The 21029-nt window shown below is 39.6% G+C and overlaps 1 protein-coding gene across 3 annotated transcripts; it reads right to left on the bottom strand.

Annotated features, from left to right (window-relative positions):
• Positions 1-1565: 1565 nt before the first annotated feature.
• On the bottom strand, positions 1566-19840 carry Arpp19 (cAMP regulated phosphoprotein 19). 3 transcript variants are annotated; one of them, XM_090358389.1, is made up of 4 exons: positions 19780-19840; positions 19559-19613; positions 6658-6780; positions 1566-3293 (listed from the first exon to the last, which is right to left on the bottom strand). In XM_090358389.1, the coding sequence occupies exons 2-4, from the start codon at positions 19601-19603 to the stop codon at positions 3123-3125; spliced, it is 339 nt and encodes a 112-aa protein (XP_090214515.1). In that variant the 5' UTR covers positions 19604-19613; positions 19780-19840; the 3' UTR covers positions 1566-3122. The 3 variants fall into 3 exon arrangements, with proteins under 3 accessions (XP_090214515.1, XP_090214517.1, XP_090214516.1); XM_090358391.1 differs by lacking the exons at positions 19559-19613; positions 19780-19840 and adding an exon at positions 19300-19375; XM_090358390.1 differs by lacking the exons at positions 19559-19613; positions 19780-19840 and adding an exon at positions 18956-19199.
• Between the last annotated feature and the right edge of the window lie 1189 nt (positions 19841-21029).

The raw sequence follows: 21029 nt of genomic DNA, 5'->3' as shown, positions 1-21029 counted from the left end.
AGTCTGAACTGGAACAGTGGCTCCCACATTCAGTTATCCTGATTTGGAAGATGTTTTGGAAATTTTACAACATCCCAAACGGTGGCATATTAGAAAAGGATATTAAGGACCAATAACTTCTTCAGCCACTTACTATGTGCCAACAGCGGTCTATAGGAGTACACAGGGACTGGGTGAAAAGAAAATGAAATGGGGAAGAAACCTGCATGAATGTTGTTAGAAGCTGCTCTGGTAACCACTTGGAGTTCTTTCCAGACTACCATCACCAGACAACAGTTTTAAAGCACAGTTTGAAGAACATAATACAGTTTGGTTTTGATAAGACTATTTCCAGGGATACAAGTCTGATTGAGTAAAAAATATCAATAAATATTCAGAGGTATATTTGTGTTACAGCAAGTAAAAAACAACTGGAGCTATTGAAGTAACAGACTGAGGCCTTAGTTAATGAGGAATGTCTTGAATAGTCCTAAGACATATATTTAGGTCAGCAGCACAAGATAACTGAATAATTTGTAAACTACAAATACATTCCGTCCAATTCATCAAAAATTATTCTATTCCAATGTTCCCAGAACTGTAATTTAATGGATAATGCTCATCTTATCTAAATGTCCACCGAAATGATGCTTCAAGTACACCTAACAATGTCAATAAACCCAGATTTGAAGCACAATAAACAATACATCAAACTGAAAACTCCCATCTCCAGCACCAATAATGGAGGGTAAGCAATGACACTCTAAAATCCTTAACAGGTCTTTCCTAATGGAAAATCCTGAGATTTTTTTTTTTTTCTTTAGCACTGTGTCTGTATAGAAGGCAGGTTGGCTTAATGAGGAAATTTACTTTTAATAGAGACAACCAACAGTCTTTGATTTGGGGCACTTACACTTTTCACAGACCCTCAGTCAGCTTTGAGGTAGATTAATTAGCACTGCATTTTACAAATTAACTCAAGCAGATGTCAAGTCACTAGTCATAACTATGGGAGTCCTCTAATGGTCAGAAATAACATGGTTTCTCTGATCTTTCAGATAAATCTGTCTGATGCAAAAAATAAAAAACTGAACCCAACTATTGGTAATAGGAATTCTACTTTGGAAGGTTTTTTTAAAAACCAAAACCAAAAAAAAAAACCCAAAACAAAACTGATCCTATAGTGAGTTATACACTTAATGGCAGAACAATCTACTTGCTCTTTTATTACACATATATGTATAATTAAACCATCGAATTTCAAATGAGCACAGTACTGTTTCGGAGCTGGCTAGAACAGGACAACCAGATATTGAACTCAGGGTACTTAGCTCAATGCACTCTCTACTGTTGTGTGGGATCACTGGAAAGCAGCTTATACAAATGGGAGGACCCAAGAAAGATGCCTGGATCCCAAACGGGAGGTGGGGGTGGGGCTTGTACAAGTCAAAGCAAAGAGAAAAGCACTTAATCATCCAGACTGCCTACCCTTATTATCAAGCTACAGCACCGAACCTGGGAGAAGAGTGCTGAGTGAACTTGTCCCAACAAAGTCTGGTTCAATATTCACTAGAAAAACCACAAATAAAACCAAATTGTAGTTTATTAAAATGATATCAAAAGAAGCAATCATCAAAATGCTTTAATATGAATGAGTTTTATCTACCATGTAAATTACTCTGTCACAGGTCTAATTCTCCTAGAATGCTTCCGACAGTTTCCTGGGCATCTTTGCAACTATCCTTCACTGTAAAGTTCCTCTAGGACTGAGGCTATAGCTCAGCAAGTAATAGAGTGCTTTCCTAGCAAGTAGAAGGTACTGAACTTACTGTCAAGTATTAGCAATGTGGGGTTAAGAGTAGTTAACTGAGATGTTAGAAATAAAACATTGTTGTTATAAAACAGTGTCCACTTATGGTTTCATATAAACTAAACAGCCCGACACCAAGAGTAAACAGAAGGGGGTGAGGGGTATGAAGTGGTGTACTTTATGTAAGCCCTTTTAGTGTCCCCAAAGTTGAATGTGGAAGTAACAAGCTTACATTTAAAAAGTTTATATAAATTATATGAATTGTAATTTTCATAATGATATATTCTGCACAGGACAAAAGATATACCTAAGCAACATACCGTAATTGCACAAGGCCACTGAATGTCATGGATATTTTTAACAAATGAAAAAGCTTGGTTCTATGGCAGACCGAGCCAAGATTTCAGTTTGGTATTCTATAAGCCCCAAATTGTAAACTATTCTTATTATATAAAAGCTGTAAGGACATACAGTTGGTGGGGTTTTGGGGTTTTTTTGTTTGCTTTTTTTAAAAGGAATTCTTGTGCTTCTGGTTGGCACATTATCTACTTTCGAATATGTGAAATTAACACAGACATTTGTGAAAGGTTGTGCAAAACTATTGTATTTACAAAAATGGCACAAAAGTGAATGCAACAGTCATTGCACATGCGTGCTTCATTCACATCTTCCACAATGAAAGGGTTGTAACGCCACAAAACCAGGGACAAGCTTCACCAACAGCTACTAAGCACTGAAGCCACAAAAGTTACACTGGAATGGGCAAATATTGCCCAAGGGAGAGTCTACTGTGAACGCTGAGACAGGGTGAAGGCCATTCAAGTTTAAGCATAGTTATTCCAATTAACTGGAGCCCCGTCAACTTGTGTTTGAGTTATGTGACTTTTCTTCCAACTTGTGGTCTTAAACTTCCATTTTACAAAATCCAGGAGGAAAATACAAAAGAAATCAACACAACAGAGGTCATGTTAAACAGGAGTTAGTGTACGAAGCAATAATTAAGATGAAGAAAGAAAGCCAGAACATTAAAATGGTACAACTTGCTTTGTTACTTGTTGGAACCAGTCCTACATTAGATGTTAGGTAATATATACAATTATTTTCAAGTAGATTACTTATGTTGCTCTAACATGTCTTTTTCATCAGTGCACTGTTAAGCTAATCAAAACCTCTACACAGGAATAGTCCCTTACAATAGCAGCACACACTACCGCTACCTGCAAAGCTGTCAGTCTCAAAAGACTTAGTGAATGAAAGGAAACAGAAGTGGGTAAGTAACATATTAAGGAGAAAGAATAGGAACTAGAAGATTCATGCAGTTCAGCTCTTTTAATCAGCCAGCCAGCTTGCTAGCGACGAGGGAAGGTTTCCGCTGAGGAAGGTCCTGTGGAGTGGGAATGTGGTCCCCAGTGACCTCTGTCTTGTCTGGGGCTGCGGTGGGCAGTTGCTTGTTTTTCATCTTTGCTTTAGCCATGTTGTAATCTCCAGAATCAAAATATTTTTGCTGCAAGTAAAAAACAAACACTAGGTTAGAGTTTACAAAGCTTTCATATACTACCGGACTGATTTAAGACGTAGACAGTAGGAAATGAGTTGGTCTGAGCAAATCTCAACAGGACATTAGTTAGACAAAACTGTTCTCATCTCTGTATGGAGTTCAAGCTTAAGCCTGAACTATCAGGGAAGGACACTATCTCTGGGCTTTACTGAACCTGCGGCGCTGGCTCTAATACAAAACCCTCAAAAGAGTGGCATATCAAGCAACACCGGAATAAAGTATCATGGACCTCTTCTCCTCCCCAGATTATAAGCCTTTAACAACAACTACCTGGTAAAAATTCTTGCAAAGGAGGGAAGGAGTGTAAACTCAGTCTGGAGCTCCTTAGCCATAAAGGAAATAAAAGAGAAATGGTAACCTGGACCAAGAGTAAACAGGACTGGAATTATCTCAAAAGACTTTAGGGACACGTCATGCAATAAAATCCAGTAGCTTAGAACTCAGTTGAGCATAAGATCCTCAAGTGGTCCAAGAAAAAAGATCTCATCAGTTGTGGGCCACACTTTCATTAACCCTATCTGGTCTTTCCATGGGTTCCCAAATGAGTATACTATGGACAGTAATGATGAACTTGGAATCAGGCCCTGCTGAGACTGCTACAGCTGTAGCTCTGCACGATGTTTTAAAATAAGAGAATATATTAAAGAGCTGCTTCTGAGTTTAGAGGCATCTGGAGGAGGACACACCAGCCTGACAAATTTCTTACTCCATCAAAATGTAACACACAGTGCAAATTTTAGGCAGATCTCCCTACTGAAATGAATTTAGCTTCTAGTGACAACTATTTTATTTTATGCAAAATTCATAACATGATCGCTCACCTGCAGATTAGCCTACTCTGGGGGAAGAATTGAAGTCCATTATTGTGGCCAAAGATGAATTTAAGATTTATTGTCATGGGCCAGGAGCGTGGCCTAGTGGTAGAGTGCTTGCCTAGCATGCACAAAGCCCTGTGTTTGATTCCTCAGTACCACATACACAGAAAAAGCCCGAAGTGGTGCTGTGGCCCAAGTGGTAGAACTCTAGCCTTGAGAAAGCCCTGAGTTCAAGCCCCAGGACTTGAAAAAAAAGATTTATTGCCAATGCTTGACAAACAGAACAAGTTATTAAGTACTAAAGACAGTGAGCACTGTACAAAAATTCAGCAGACACTATATTGGGATCCAACAGGGTCTAATGGATATTAACTGTCTCTAAAATTTTCTCATTTTTTTGTTTCTAAAAAAAAATCTAAAATGTAAACTCATTCTGGATTAAAAAAAAAAAACCTTAGAAAAGCCTCCTGTCACTCAAGTTTAGAAGTTTGCACTGGTATTTACAGCTGCACAACACTAATCACCTAAAGTAGTAACATTTAGCTTTAAAGCTCTGTTTATTACAACTGCATCCTCAGTGGGCTTTGAAAAATCTGCACAGAAAAAAAAAAAAGAAAAATCTGCACAGGAAAGCATGCTAGACAGGACTGGTAAATGGTCTACATGGGTTATTGGCGAAAGTCTAATACAATGTTTCATATAACACTTCATAATATCAACATCAAGAGGAGAACCTAAGACAATGAAATTTATATCCATTCCTCTCAAATGATCAAACTAAAGATGTTAAACTAACTTGCCAAGTTTGACTACCCCTGTGACAGGAAAATCAAAACCCAGAAGCCTATGATTTAGACTTTGAAAAAAGTCAAAATTTCATTTCCCCAACACACATTTATTCAGTGACTGTTTGCTACAATACAGAAACACCCATGAACTTACTTCTTAGCTCAATTGGAGTTTTCTTTATTTCCAAGGGCATCTAAATAACAACCTGAAGATACTGTACAGTAATTCTGACCTAAAGACAGTACTGATTTAGTACATGTAATCTACATAACTAAATTCATAATTAACATAGTTTTCTTTGTTTTTCTATTTAGCCCTTTATACTATGATCTTTATGCATTGCCTTAGAATAATCACATAATGTATTTTACTTACTTATGACAACTTACTTAAATATTCCTCTGTGGTTGAATATTAACACTGTTTCTAATTATGGTTAAAGATACAGGGGAAAATATTCAGACTTAATACTTTTTCCTCTTATTGAATTGTAACCTTAGATTAATTCATAAAATATTATTCAGAGAATGCAGGCATTATTATAAATCTTAATACCACTTTCCAAAGAGAAATTCTGTTTGCACAAAACAAAGAAACATTAATTTCATTCAATTCCAACCCACCAAAAAATATTTTACTAACTATGTACCTATATTATTCTACAATTTACATTTCACTGATTATTAACATGAATAGACACTTTTCTTTGCATTTAATAATCATATTTTCTGTTTAAATCTGTTCGCTTGGGTACTGTATTGATTTTCTTGTGCATGTAGAAGTTACTCATTTTTTGGTACTAATAGACAGTATTGTTTGAAATTTTGTAGTTTTATATTTTTAGTGAAATTTTGCTTATCTTGTTACCTCAAAATGTTCATGTAAAGAACAAAGAACAGTGTTCTATTTTCTAACACATACAACATCATTTGCTAAAATAGTATTTTCTTCTGGAAGTCTAATTTGGAAAAGAGCCCATATGTAACTGTGGAGTGCACACATTTCACCTTAGACCTATTTCCCTACAAAAGCAGCAGGTTTCAATGTATTTAAGGAGAAACAGAACTGGCACCTCATTCAGCAAACAATTTTCTTCCAGATATAATTTTATCTTTCTTTGCTCCTATAGTTAATTTACATATGCTTAAGCTGAAAATGGAGCCCTAATCTTTTCTTTCAAATGAATGAATAAGGGAAAAAAAAGATAACCATGTAGCACACCTCTTCTCATTAATAATTTTTTCTACCTCACAGAAATGCACAGGAAGATAGTACACTAAATTAGTGATCATTTCACTCAAATAAATATTTGAAGTCTTCACATGGGAGTAGGAATCACCTTTAAAACAGACAAGGATAAAATAAATTTCAGTTTCTGGATAGCAGTTACTTTCAGAGAAAAATATTACAAATGAAACACAGGGTAGGCTTGAATTAATCTACACTTTCTTATCAAAGACTAAATGTAAAATAGTACATGAGTTCTATTATCTGCATTATGCTATACTTAGAATAATTTAAAATACTAGTTTTATCAGATTCTTTATTCACATTTATGAAACAAACACGGTGACAACATTGAAAAAAGAACTTTACACCCACACACATCATTAAGTACAGAGTGAAGTATGCATTAATTTCGCACCTCTTACAGCACACTCAATTCACAGAGATCAATATTTATTTGTGGGTTACATGAAACTTACCCCTTTCTGCAATCGTTTCCTTAAAAAATCTGAACCTCCAGGCTTTTGTCCCAGGTGAGGATATCTTGCTTTTAATTTTGCTTCTTCAGCTTTCTCTGGACTAGTCACTTTATCTTCCATTTCCTGAAATAATTTCAAACAAATTACTTCTCCACAACAATGATTTAAAATAATCCACTTCTTAATATCTGGATTCGGATTTTGGCTGATGCCAGGGAATACAGCATCTAACTAAGAAATTAAGCCCAGAAGCCTTTAAGATGTCTCTGTCTTGTTTTTCAAATGTCCCATGTGACAGCTCTATTATAGCTGTGATGCATGTGTAACACCCCACACACGGATAAAAATATCACGATAGCTCAGCTCTAAAGTCTTCCTTGCCATTACTTTCCAGTTATGTAGAATACATTTATAGTTAGTCACCTTCTATGGAACTCTTCAGCTCTTTGTCTATATTTAGTTTGTCCTGTTAAAAATTAAAAGATCTTTGGCCGGCAGTTTGGCCTAGTGATAGAGTGCTTGCCTAGCATGTGTGAAGACCCAGGTTCAATTCCTCCGTACCACATACATAGAAAAAAGCCAGAAGTGGTGTTGTGGTTCAAGTGGGAGAGCTCTAGCCTTGAGGAAAAAAACCCAAGGACAGGCGGGGAGTTTGGCCTAGTGGTAGAGTGCTTGCCTAGCATGCACAAAGATCTGGGTTCAATTCCTCAGTACCACATACATAGAAAAAAGCCGAAAGTAGTGCTGAGATTCAAGTGGTAGAGCTTTAGCCTGGAGAAAGTCCAAGGACAGTGCTCAGGCCCTGAGCTCAAGCCCAGGACTGGGAAAAAAGTTAAAAGATCTTTTCAATTTTTCATCTGTCTAGAATTTATGTAGAAATCCTAAAATTCTTTACTAGAATTAACAGCAGTGTACTTCTTTGCATATTTTTCCTGAATAAATAAATACAAAAGATCTTAATATTTATAACAGACAAATCATCCCATCTGGGCTGGGGTTGAAGCTGAGTGGTAGAGCACTTGCTTATCATATGTAAAGGAAAAACCTCTAGGTGAGATCCCCAACACTGTGAAAACAAAAAGGCAAGCCATCAAAAGGGGGGGGTGGCTACTTGTATTCTAATGCATAATTTCCCTCCATGCTAAAAGCTTCATGTTGAACGATGCAGTCTTTAAAATATGACAATTACATTTTCTGGGGGCCAGGAGCGTGTTCTAGTGGTAAGAGTGCTTGCCCAGCATGCATGAAGCCCTGCGTTCAATATCTCAGTACCACATACACAGAAAAAGCCAAAAGTGGTACAAGAGGTAGAGCGCTAGTCTTGAGAAAGTCCAAGGACAGTGCCTAGGCCCAAACAAGAAAAAAAGAAAAGAAAAACAAAAAGGAAGAAAATACCTTTTCGGCCAAGTGCCAGTGGCTATCACCTATAATCCTAGCTACTTAGGAGGTGGAGTCCTGAGAATTGCGATTCAAAGTTAGCGTAGGCAGGAAACTCCATGAGGCTCCTATCTCTAATAAACTACTCAAAAAGCTGGAAGTGGCATGTGGCTCAAGTGACAGACTGCTCTTCTTGAACGAAAATCCCAGTAATAGCGCCCAGGCCTGGAGTTTAAGTTTGTCAAAAAATGTATTTTTTGACAAAAGGGTGAGACATTTTTGTTTTGCTTTGGTGGTGCTGAACAAAGTCAGGATCTCACTCAGGCGGGTAAGTCCTCTACGAATGAGCTACATCCTGTCAATTTGTTTTTTTTTGGGGGGCCACTGGTCAAGGGGCTTCAACTAAGGGCCTAGGCATTGTCCCTCAGCCTCTTTGTGCTCAAAGCCAGCCCTCTACCATTTGAGTCACAGGGCCATTTCTGAGTAATTTATTGGAGATAAGAATCTCATGAACTTTTCTGCTCAGGCTAGCTTCAAAACCAAGATCCTCAGATCTCAGCCTCTTGAGAAGCTAGGATTGTAGACAGGTATAAGCCACCAGTGCTGGGTTCATTCTATCAATTTGGTCTTTCTTTTTACTGTCTTGATTTAGTCTCCAGTCTTTCAAAGTACAGTTGGATTTATCACCTCATGGCAAGTATTGCACAAGAAGATGAATGGAGGGAAACAGGCTGTCTTCTTGATGGGTAGGTGGATCAGCTGGCAAGGCAGTATGTATCTAATGGACTTGTTTCTGCATATCACATCAGTAAAATCAGAGCCCTGCACATTTCAATTTTTCCTGGTAATTTATGCATAGTCAAAAGTAGAAAAGTTAATAAATGTGCATAAATGTCAAACCAACTATTTTTAATTAGCAAGTAAATAACTTATCTAGGAATAAAAAAATAACAGCCCACATTTTTAGCACAGATTTCCTCAAAATTACTTCTTACATGTTTCATAATATCTTATTCACTTTATGAATTGTCACTATTTTCCTCATCCTGGAATAGCTTTGTGTAATGCACAAACAATTGGTGATAATTTTAAGCCAGGTGCTGATGGCTCACACTTGTAATCCTTACTACTCATGAGGCTAAGATCTAAGGTTCAAAGCCAGCTTGATCAGTAAAGTGAAGGAGACTCTTATCTCCAATTAGCTGTCAGAAAAACCAACTATGGCACAAAGTGATAGAGCCCTAGGTTTGAGCAAAATGACCTCAATGACAGTGCCCAGGCCCTGTATTCAAGCACCAAGACTAGCATATGCATGGTTACACCCATAGATGTGCATGCATCACAGCTCCCTACCTCCCTCCCTTTCTCAAAAGCAAAAACAGGCTGGGAGTTTAGCCTAGTGGTAGAGTGCTTGCCTAGCATGCACGAAGACCAGCGTTCAAATCTTCAGTGCCACATACATAAAAAAAAACCTGAAGTGGTGTTGTAGCTCAAGAGGTAGAGTTCTAGCCTTGATAAAGTCCAATGACTGTGCTCAGGTTCTGAATTTAAGCCCCAGGACTGGCAAAATGAATAAATAAAAAGCAGCAGCTGGATGCCAGTGGCTGGCTCATGCCTATAATCCTTGAAATTTAGGAGGCTGAGATTAGAGATCACCATTTGAAGCCAGTCCTACCTGAAGAGTTCTTCAGATTCTTATATCCAATTAAGCTGTGGCTCAAATGGTAGAGTCCTAGCCTTAAGCAAGAAAGCTCAGGGATAGGACCTGGCAGGCCCTGAGTTAATCCTCAGGACAGGAAAAAAAAAAAAAAAAAAAAGGAAAGAAAATCTTAGGCAGAACAGTACTTATAGCTGAAATAGCATTCGGGTTTTGAACATTTTCTAGAAAAATGAACAAGTCAAGCCAAACACAGTGACTCACACCTGTAATCCCATTTATTCAGAATGAGGCAGGATGAAGAACTGAACCCAGGAAGTTTAGACCTGCCTAGGTAATACACAAAGAGAAAAAAGAGAGAACAGGAATACTATACAATAGTACAATATTGTTTTAGTGTTCTATGTTTCATTTAGAGGCATTTATATTCGTTTAACATTGTCTAATTAAGGATACACAATATTTTAAGGGAAGCCGATCAAAGAGTAACAACTTCCAAACTAATAGTGGGAAGCATGGCTCAGCAGTAGAACACCAGATTGGCAAACATGAGTTCACATTCCAGTTCCACGAAACAGAAGCTGTAGACATAACTCAGTGCTTAGCTAGCATGCCCAAGGCCATAGGTCAGAGTAGAGACAAATGAGAGTATGATGATAGGATAGAGAAAACAAATCTAGTTTAATAGGACATGATGTATCTATACATTAACTGAAAAGACGCAAAGGTAGTAACATGGGTGGATCAGATCCTAAAATGTCAATCACCACAATAACCAAAAATGTCCTGATCAACTGACTAAATGGACCATGAAGCCAAGTCCATGTGTTCATTTTCATTCAGTCCACAATCTATGACTACAATTCATTAGGTTAAAACGGATCATAAATAGGAGCCAAGGGAGTGGCCTAGTGGTAGAGTATTTGCCTGGCATGCACCAAGATCCAGGTTCAATTCCTCTGTACCACATACACAGAAAAAACCAGAAGTGGTGCTATGGCTCAAGTGGTAGAGCACTAGCCTTGAAGAATGCCCAAGGACAGTGCTCAGGCCCTGAGTCCAAGCCCCAAGACTAGCAAACAAAAAAAAAAGAAGAAAAGATCATAGACAAATAAATTAGTTCCTAACACGTAGAAATTAAAAACATTTTAGATATGAGGCCTTTGTTGTATGGTTGGTGAAGATCTTCTCCCACTCTGTAGGCTTCCTAATTAGTTTACTAGCTATGTCCTTTGCCATACAAAAGCTCTGCAGTTTAATGCAGTCCCACTTATCCAGCCTTTCTCTTGATTTGTTGTGATTCTTGGTCCTTATTAAGAAAGTTTCGACCTGTGCCAAGGAGGTCTTGTGTATCTCCTATTCCTTCTTGTAAAGTTTTCAGAGTGTCGGCTTTTACCTCCAGGTCTTTGATCCATTGAGTTAATTCTAGTACAGGGTGATAAAGAAGGATCCAACTTTAGTTTTCTGCAGGTGCTTAACCAGTTCTGCCAGCACCACTTGTTGAAGAGGCTGTCTTTCTTCCATTCTATTTTTTTGGCTCCCTTGTCAAAGATTAGGTGGCCATAGGTCTGTGGTTTAATATCTGGATCTTCAGTTCTATTCCCTTGGTCTTCAGGCCTGTTCTTGTGCCAGTACCAAGCTGTTTTGATAACTACAGCTCTGTAATAGAGTCTAAAGTTTGGTATTGAAATTCCTCCTGAGCTGTTCTTTCTGCTAAGAAGTGTTTTTGCTATACGGGGTCTTTTATTATTCCATATGAAATTTTGGATTGAATCAATCTCCAAAGTAACAACCATCCCAATAAAAGATGGGTCAAAGACTTAAAGAGAGTCTTCTCTGCAGAAGAAACAAAAATGGCCTATAGACACATGAAGAAATGCTCAACATCTCTGGTCATAAAAGAAATGCAAATCAAAACAACGCTAAGATTCCACATCACTCCAGTTAGAATGGCCAGGATCAGGAAAACTAATAACAACAGATGCTGGAGGGGATGTGGCCAGGAGGGATCACTACTACACTATTGGTGGGAGTGGGAGTGCAAACTCTTTCAACCACTATGGAAAGCAGTATGGCGGTTCCTCAAAAGACTAAACATAGAGCTCCCCTATGACCCAGCAATTCCACTACTTGGCATTTACCCAATCATCCAGAAACAAGGACATACTAAATCCACCAGCACAACAATGTTCATTGCAGCACTATTTACCATAGCAAAGATATGGAACCAACCCAGATGTCCCTCAGTTGATGAGTGGATCAACAAGATGTGGTATTTGTACACAATGGAATTCTATGCTGCTGTCAGAAAGAATGACATCGCCCCATTTGTTAGGAAATGGAAAGACTTAGAAAAGATCATATTAAGTGAAGTAAGCCAGACTCAAAGGAACTTAGGCTCAATGGTTTCCCTCATTTGTCATAATCAGTAGAAACCTTGGGCTCTCCTAGCAGAGATTTGCAATAGAGCAAAACCTTGATACAAAAGGCCATATAGTAGGATGCTAAATGAAGGATCTCTAGGATATAGAAACATAAGCCATATAATGAATGATTGTTGTTGTTAAGGTACTATGTTATCTCTCATCTCTTTTGCTGTCCCTTGGTTATCTCATATTGTTACAGTATCTCAATTTGTTACCTGATATATCGGATATATTTGTATTTGGTTATTTGAAATTGGATAGGGAACGGGGGGAAAACAAGATGAGGGGTGGGGGTGGAGGGAAGGGAAATGGGGACCAAGACATGAGAAAGGGTATCAATGTATGGGAATTAATGCACCATCTATCTGGCAAATACCATGTAACCCTTCTATTAATTACAATAAAAATATATGAAAAAAAAGAAATTAAAAACATGATTCATCATTAAATAAGAAACCATAATTTAAAATACTTAGAATTAACTAATGAAAATTCGCTACATATGAAAACTTGCAGGATACAGAAATTTCCCTTTAAGACCTGTATTAAAAGAAGCTGAAAGTCAACAATGTGTGCATCCAACTTAAAGAGGGCTGGGGAAGATTGCAGCTCAGTGGTAGAGTGGTTGCCTAGCACACATGAGTGAATACCTGTGTTTGACCCAAAGAGTGTGGAGTTGGATGAAGGGACTTTGAACAAAGGAAGGAACCCAAAGACAAGGGAGGAGATAAAAAGCAGAAATAAATGAAGATAAAAATAAACAGAGGAGCAACAAAAGGGAAAAGAAGTTTTTGAAGCTTTTTTAGGGGGGAGGGTAATATGAGGGCTTAACCTCAAGGCCTTATGGTTGTTAGGCAGAAACTCTACCAACTGAGTCACACCTATATGCCTTTTTGCTTTACATTGCAAATAGGATCTCTCACATATGCCTGGACTAGCCTGGACAGAGATCACTTAGCTGGGATGACAGACATGTGCCAACATGCCTGGTCTTTTCTTGATTGGGACAGGGGAGAGTTTCACCACAAACTTTCTGCTGGGCTCCCTTACAATCGTGATCCTCAGGATCTCTACTTCCTTAGTAGCAAGGATTACAGGTGTGAACCACCATGACTGGCTATAAAAGTATTTTCTAAAATTCAAATCTGATTTTGAAATTCAAGTCTCCAAGGAGCTGTTATGTTACACAGATTTCTGTGTTTTAGAAGTAGATGCTAGAATACCATTTGCTTAGAAAATGACAAAGAAGAGAAAAGGCAGAACATGGTTAAAATTCTGACCTTTCAGATTTAGGTTACAATGTGAGAAAACAAAAGCTCAGGGTATCCTAACAACCATAGATGCTCATGATGGGTTTTTTTTTTTTGCCAGTCCTGGGCTTGGGCTTAGGGCTTGAGCATTGTTCTTGGGCTTTCTCAAGGCTAGAGCTCTACCACTTGAGCCTCAGCACCACTTCCGGCTTTTTGCTATGTATGTGGGGTACTGAGGAATTGAACCCGGGTCTTGGTGAATGCTAGGCAAGCACTCTACCACTAGGCCAAACTCCCGGCCCCGCTCATGAAGTTTTAAAACAAAATCCAAAAACTTGTAAATCTCTTGTTAGTGGAGTATAAATTACAAATACACATGCTTTCTAAAGCCATTCAAAAGAATGTAGGTAAGGGCACTTGCCTAGTATATGTTGAGGCCCAGGGTTCAATTATTAACACACTTGTGCGTCAATGTGCTTGTCCATTCAATATACAATCATGATGTAAGTCTATTATTCCCATAAAACTAAGAAACTTCCTATAGGCTAGACAGATTCACCATTAGCTTATTTTGAGAACATTTCACGTAATAATAAAACATACAGGCTCAGAACTAAAAGTTGACAAATATTGAAACCTTACACAAACAACAAAAGCAAACCTAACAAACTGGTTGGTGTATAGTACACTGCTAAGATAATCAAGATAAATATTCCTTGCAAATAAAAACAACCCTAAGATACCACCTCACCCCAATCAGAGTGGCCAATATTCTGAACTCAGACAACAATAAATGCTGGCGGGCATGTGGAGAAAGAGGAACCCAACTGCACTGCTGGTGGGAATGTAAAACAGTATAACTACTCTGAAAGGCAGCTTGGAGGTTCCTGAAAAAACTAAGAATAGAATTTCCCTACAACCCAGCTATACCGCTCCTGGGCATCTACCCTGAGAATCATAACCCAGGATACGATTAGGACATCTACACAGCCATGTTCATCGCTGCTATTCACAGTAGCCAAGTGATGGAAACAACACAGATGCCCCACTACAGATGAATGGATACAAAAAAATGGGTACATATATACAATGGAATTCTACATAGCTAAGAGAGAAGATAAAATAATGGCATTCTCTGGGAAGTGGATGAAATTAGAGGAAATCATGTTGAGTTAGATAAGTGAGGAGCAAAGGAACAAGGTGCATGGTCTTGATATGTGGATATTAGATTCAAACAGTACAAGAGTGATGACTCAATACTCAGGTACTCAAGGTCACTGACATGAACTTGGAGATATAAATATAACTATACAGACATATAAGTCTCTGATGGGATATATATTTTTAATTTTGTTCTTAAATTTATGTGCCAGTGATTGCATAGATTCCATTCTTGAATACTTGTTTGTTAAACTTGACATTTGAAATATGATATAAAAATCAGTGTTAATAAAATCTTAAAAAATATTTAAAGATTTCCTGGTGTTTGCCACAGAAAAGACTTTAAAGAAGCAGGCTTTCTGTGCACACACGAAAAAGAAAAGATGCGTAAGCTTTCTAGTGATCAGAGATAGCATATCAAAATAGCTCCAAGCTTGAGTGTCAGCTGCTCCAGACTAATGCTTGATTTCCTAACTTCTTGCAAGACTAAGAACAGGAGAATCACCACTGTTTGAGGCTAGCCCAGACAGAAAAGTTCTAGAGATCCCTGCTCAACCCATAGCTAGACAAGGTTGGGCATGACTAAACAATGTGAGAGGGCCAAAGAAGGAAAGTCTGTAAGACACTCATCTCAACAGAAAAGAAGCTGGGCAGGGAAAAGCTTGAGGATGATGGCACAGAGCTGTCACCCAGTCAGGAAAGGAAACCTAAAAAGCACATGTCCAAGCACATGTCTGGACAGGAAATGAGACTATTTCAAAAGGAGACATAGTTGACACTGGTGACAGAGCACCTGAAGTAAAGCTTCAGCCCCTGAAGCACCCAATACCACCAAAAGAACCAAACAAAACCAAAACACCCCCAGAAAAAAACATCATTAATGACAATTTGTTTAAACCTGGGGAAAAAGCACTTTACATCCATTATTAACTGATGTAACAGAAGTAGTCATGCAGCTTATGATGGGGTATGCATGAACAAGTGCATCATTAGGCAATTTTGTTATCAAACATTATTATGTGCTTACACAAATTAAAACAGGTACAAGACTGGGTAATACATTACATAGCAGTCACGTATGCACATCTTACGAGATAGCCTTGAGCATATAGCTCAGAAATAGTGTCCGGGCCCTGGGTTCAAGCACCAGGACCACCTTGGGGAAAAAAAAAACAACACAGCTCTACTTCTGAGTTTTTTGTGGTTAATAGATAAGTCTCATGAACTTTCCTGCCTGGGCTGGCTTTGAACCATGACCCTAATCAGATCTCAGTCTCCTGAGTAGCTAGGATTACAGGTGTCAGCCAGAGACACCAGGTTGGACTTTAGTTTCAACTAATACTACTTTCAGTTTTGTGACATGGGACCAAATCTACCTGATTTCTCTAGTATAGAGAAAACTCTACACTAGACACTACAGAGGAGGCAAAGACTTGGTGAGATGGTTCTGTGTCAGGATAGAGGAGGCACAGAACACGTGAGCAAAAGAGTAGTTCTGGAAGGAGGCAGGGAATGTGACACAAAGAGCTTGAACTCTAAAGAGGTTGGAGTTCATAAATTTGCCCACAAATAGGACTTGTCCAAGGTAACCCAGCCAAAGTAGCAAAGCCCATCTCAATCCTCCTCATAGACACCAGGTCCCAGACAACCTGGAGCAGAAGCAGCAAGAATGAAGGTTTGTACTTTGTTATGTGGTAAATCTCTAAGGAATGGGTTCTCTCCCTCTTCCAACATGCATGAAGTCACCAAGTGTAGCTTTTGATAAAAAATATTTTGAGAGCTCTACTTTATCTTTTCTAAGACATCTCACTTACTTTGATGAGCATAGAAAACTTGCTGAGATTCTGTAACTTAAAAGCCATCACATGAGAAGACAGCCACACATTTACTTATCTTGTTCAGATTTTTAATGGTCTAAGCTAAGGTAGTTTAAACTGTATTACTACAGCCTTTGCTTCTCTTTTCACTGCAGTACTACCAAGCACTGCTGTTTGTATAGGAACAGTAATTTGAGAACAGGGGCCAGTGTGGAGGTGTAGCTCAACTCTAGTAGAGCCACCGAGGCCCTGAGTTCAAATCCAAGTACTACTCCTTTCTCCCCCCAAACTGATAGATCTATGAGGTTTCTTAGAAGGAAAATTTTCAGCATTTTGTTCTTGATTCATTGGGGCTTCAGAATTTCCAATTTATAGCTAAATGGTGTCAAAGGACTCCCCTCCACTGTCTGAGTTCTTCCATACTCACAAAGGCCCTGTACTTTTTTTTTTAACAGTTCCTACTTCCAATACATTGAAGTTTAGTTTCATAAAAACACTACCCATACTTAATAGTTTAGATTGGTTTTATTTGTATACAATTTAGTTTTAGATAAAGACAGGAACTTACACATATGCTTTAGGTTCTTATACATTTAATATCTTCCCCAAAACAACAATCAAAGGTCTGGTTTTCTTTTCTTTTTCTTTTCTTGCCAGTCCTGGCAAGAACTCAGGGTCTGGGTACTGTCCTTGGGTTCATCTCAAGGCTCGCACTCTATCTCTTGAGCCACAGGACCACTTAGGGCTTTTTTCTGTGTATGTGGTATGGAGGAATTAACCCCAGGCTTTGTTCATGCTAGACAAGCACTCTACCACTAGGACACACTCCTGCTCCAGGGGTTTGATTTTCTTAATCTGGTACACAAACAATTCCTTGGCTTTTATTTCATAAAGAACCCAGCTGTTTACCTATGTTTTTGAGTTAATGGCTAACCAGCCATAAAACCATGAAGCTGAATACTTTGGCTTTAATTAAAAAGCCAACTGGGCACACAGACAGTAATCCAATTTTTTTAGTCACTTATCTGTTCTTCCAAATGGAAGAAACAGGTGATTTGGCTCCTAGTAACATGTAAATGACTTTGCACATTTCCCTCTCTGGTAAGGACAGTACCCATGCCACAGGCACTCAATCCCTACCGAAGTTTCAATTCATGAAAGGATGTTAGATTCCCAACACATTCTGGCTGGTATGAATAACTTAAGTACTCAGTGCAAAGTGACTTAAAATTGAGATAGATTTCAGTGTATAAAAATGGATTTGTTTCCTGAGTTCTTAAATCCCAAGTAATAATTAACAATAAGTAATTTTAACAATATAAATAGAAGATATTTCAGATTATTGTCAAGAGTGCAATCACTCAACTGTATAGTTTGTCTTGTTTTTGCTTCAATAGTCCTTTCTAGACCAATGTAATGGCCCATATCTAAAATCTCAGCACTGGAAGAGAAAAGGATGAGGGAGGAGAGTGTCTATAAAAAGGTCAACCTGAGTGGTGCTGTGGCTTAAAGTGGTAGAGTGTTAGCCTTGAGGAAAGAGCCCAGGGACAGTGCTCAGGCCCTGAGTTCAAGTCCTACAACCAACAAAAATAAATAAAAAGTCAACCCGGGGTACATGGCAAGACCCTATATCAAAAAGCCTTTGTTTCTGCAAAGCATTAAAATTATCAAAAAATTTTCACTGGAATATTCACAGATGATGTAATAAGGACAATTACAACATTACTGCTGGTTTCTTGCCTTTCTTCAGTTATTTTACAAGAAACATTATTTACTCAAGAAGTTAGCAAAGTTGAGAAGTTATACAATGTACTTAAAGCACCACTGTCAGGGAATGGGCACAACCTTAAACATAAACTTACAAAGTACAACTGTTACACCTAATCCCATTTACAATAATAGAGTAGCTTAATTTCGAGGAAAAATTGTTGGTAACTTCCATTTAGAAAATAAATTAGCAAGTATTTTTCTTATTTCTTAGTCACATGTACTTGAATAGGCAAAAGGGTAGAAATTTTCATGATATGAACATGTATCCTCCCAGCTAAATATATAAACTCGTATTTATCTTAAATAATATTGCTATTCCTGGCATATTTCTATCAGCAAAAACACTACAAATGAATTTACAAAATATTTCCATTTGCACAAAAATCCTGACCAACTACCTTAGTTCAAAAAGGAAGGTAGGGGGAGGCAGGGCCCAAAACCTCTAATTCCAGCTAATACAGATGGAGTACGGGGAAAATAGCAGTTTGAGACTAGCCTAGCTAAAGAGAATTCAAAAACCAGGCCGTAGTGATATCAGCTACAAGATTGGAGGCAGGAAGGATTAACACCCAGTGTCAACGCAGGGCAAAAAGCACAATCCTGTCTGAAGTGTGTGGCTCAAATGGTATAGCGCCTGCTTAGCAAGGCTTTGAGTATAAACACTACCCACACTACCCACACTACCAAAAATTGAGGGTAAAAAGGAAGCACCAACTTTTGGATTCCTAGTCATGCACCACTAACCTTTGGAATTTTAATCAAACAATATATGGGAACAAATCCCACTAGCTTTCTTTTCTTTTTAAGCATGGGAGGAGCGGCACATTATACATTACTCACTTAGAAAGGGGTTGGGGGAGGGTTATAAGTATGGGCACTAGCACTGTAACTTTACAGGCTGGGAAAATGTTCGGGGCACCGACTCGGCCTCCGCGGGTTGGAAGGGAAATCCTGATGTAATCTCCGCCAGTGGACCTGGAGGGGCTGCGGCGCGCTTCGGAACCGGACAACTTCCAGGGCCCAGGGGTAGGAGGAGGGGTTCTGGGGAAAGTCGGGATGGTTTGTAGGGCAGTACTGGAACCCCGGTGCTGGCGGCTACTGAAATGACACCACCCCACTTTGAAAGCGCAGATCTTCCCCTCCCTCTCCCCCCCCCCAAAGCCACGTTTTAGGAGAAAACCAACGTTAGCGTTCAAACTCGCAGTACGTTGGCCCTCGTGGCCGGCAGTGGCGGGCGGGCCGGGTGCCCGGGGCCAGGGACCCGCCTTCCAGTTCTCGCTGCCCGCTCCCGCTCTCGGGCCGGTTCCCGTTCCCAGAACTCCCAGGCCCGCTCCCGCGCACTGGCGGGCTCCCGTTCCCGCTCCCAGGCCGATTTCTGCAGCGCACAGGACGGCCTCCTCGCGTACAGGCCGGTTCCCGCGCACAGGCCCGGCTCCCGCTCACCTTCTGCTCCTCCGCCGAGGCCGCCTCAGGGACTTCCGCGGACATGATGCTCCCTCTGCAGACGAGACGCCGGGAGAAATGCGATTACCGGGTGGCCGAGGGCGCCCACCTTCCAGCCCACTTCCCACCCAGCGCCCCAGCACCCTGGCCGCCGCCTTGTGACGAAACCCGCCCCAAGGCGCCGGCGGCCACAGCTAGGACACGCCGCGCCCCTCACCGACCTAACCCGGTTCCTCCACCTCGGCGACGTCTGAGCACTTCCCTTTTTTCCTTCAAAGGTCGCGGCTCGCGTATGGCGTCATTTCCGCCCATGGGTACGCCAGGCTTTCTGGGAAATGTAGTTCCTGGACGACGATTGCGCTGATCCCTTTCTGTTTGGGAGATTGCGAATCTCTATTTCCCCACCCGCTCCTATTTTCAGGTCCTTGGCTTTCTGCTTTGCAGCCACAAAGGCATTGTTTTCTCCGAGGTTCTGCTTTTCCTAATTTGCCTGTTCTCGGCTTCTTCCTGAGCATCTACATTAGGTCAGCTCCCCCTCTGGATGATTCCACAATGTTTATTGCATCATTACACAAAATTTCCTCCAGTGACCTTGTTAATTTGTCAAGTCTCATGGCTCCACACCGAATCTTCATTCTGTTTGACATCTGAACAACTTATTCTACTATTCCAATGCAGTTACCCCTCAGAAACGTGGAGGTAAGATGGCCCTCCGAGTTAAACTTGTTGAAAGGTGAAGGTAAATGAAGGCTAGGGTCCTGAAGAGGAGCAATCAAAAGGTCCTATAGGACTTGATAAGGAATTTGGAATCCATCAAAATTGAACCAGGACAAACTGTGTTGGGATTGTAATATGATAAACCCAGAATATTGTTAAATTCTTTTGGGAGAAGAAAGGAGTTTGAAATTCAAGGAAATATTAAAAGGGTTCAAGAAGCCAACTCTTAGACAAAAAGTTAACCTTTGATAACATCTCAGGGTGGACTATTGGAGAAACTTCAGGAAATCTATACATTTTTCATTCTATACTTACAAAGTAATCTAAAAATTTGACTTCCTTTTAAGTAGAACTTCAGAGTAGAAGAAAAATGTACCAGTAAGACGAATGAGTGCAACTTTTTTTTTTAAATGAAGTGGTATTAAAGGGTGTGTGTGTGTGTGTGTGTGTGTGTGTGTGTGTGTGTGTATCTTGAATAAAGAGAATCTGTTCCTGAAAGAATAACAGTCACATGAAGATAAGTTTAAATTACCGGGGAAGAAACTTTGATCAAGGAGAGAGCTCAACAAAGCTTATGCCCCATTATGGAGACCTCTCTGGGAAGCCATCCTTTCCCACATGATGGTTACTTGAGCCCTAGCTGCGGGTTCGAACATACCAGCATTAAGAGAAAATGACACAATATACACAATGGAAAAAATGAATCTGCAGTTTGGGCCAGAACTAAAGACAGTCTGTGTCTCACTTGCCCATG

Source organism: Megascapheus bottae, chromosome 25, assembly GCF_031878675.1.
Source record: "Megascapheus bottae isolate mThoBot1 chromosome 25, mThoBot2.hap1, whole genome shotgun sequence".
Taxonomy (NCBI): domain Eukaryota; kingdom Metazoa; phylum Chordata; class Mammalia; order Rodentia; family Geomyidae; genus Megascapheus; species Megascapheus bottae.
Note: the sequence above shows the minus strand (reverse complement) of the source record. Positions and strands in the feature narration are given on the sequence as shown.

Coding starts and splice junctions, on each gene's coding strand:
- Arpp19 (XM_090358389.1), bottom strand. CDS start 19,603: ATGTCCGCGGAAGTCCCTGAGGCGGCCTCGGCGGAGGAGCAGAAG. Junction 6,781..19,558: donor CCTCGGCGGAGGAGCAGAAG/GTGAGCGGGAGC, acceptor AAATTATTTCAG/GAAATGGAAGATAAAGTGAC. Junction 3,294..6,657: donor GGAAACGATTGCAGAAAGGG/GTAAGTTTCATG, acceptor TTTTACTTGCAG/CAAAAATATTTTGATTCTGG.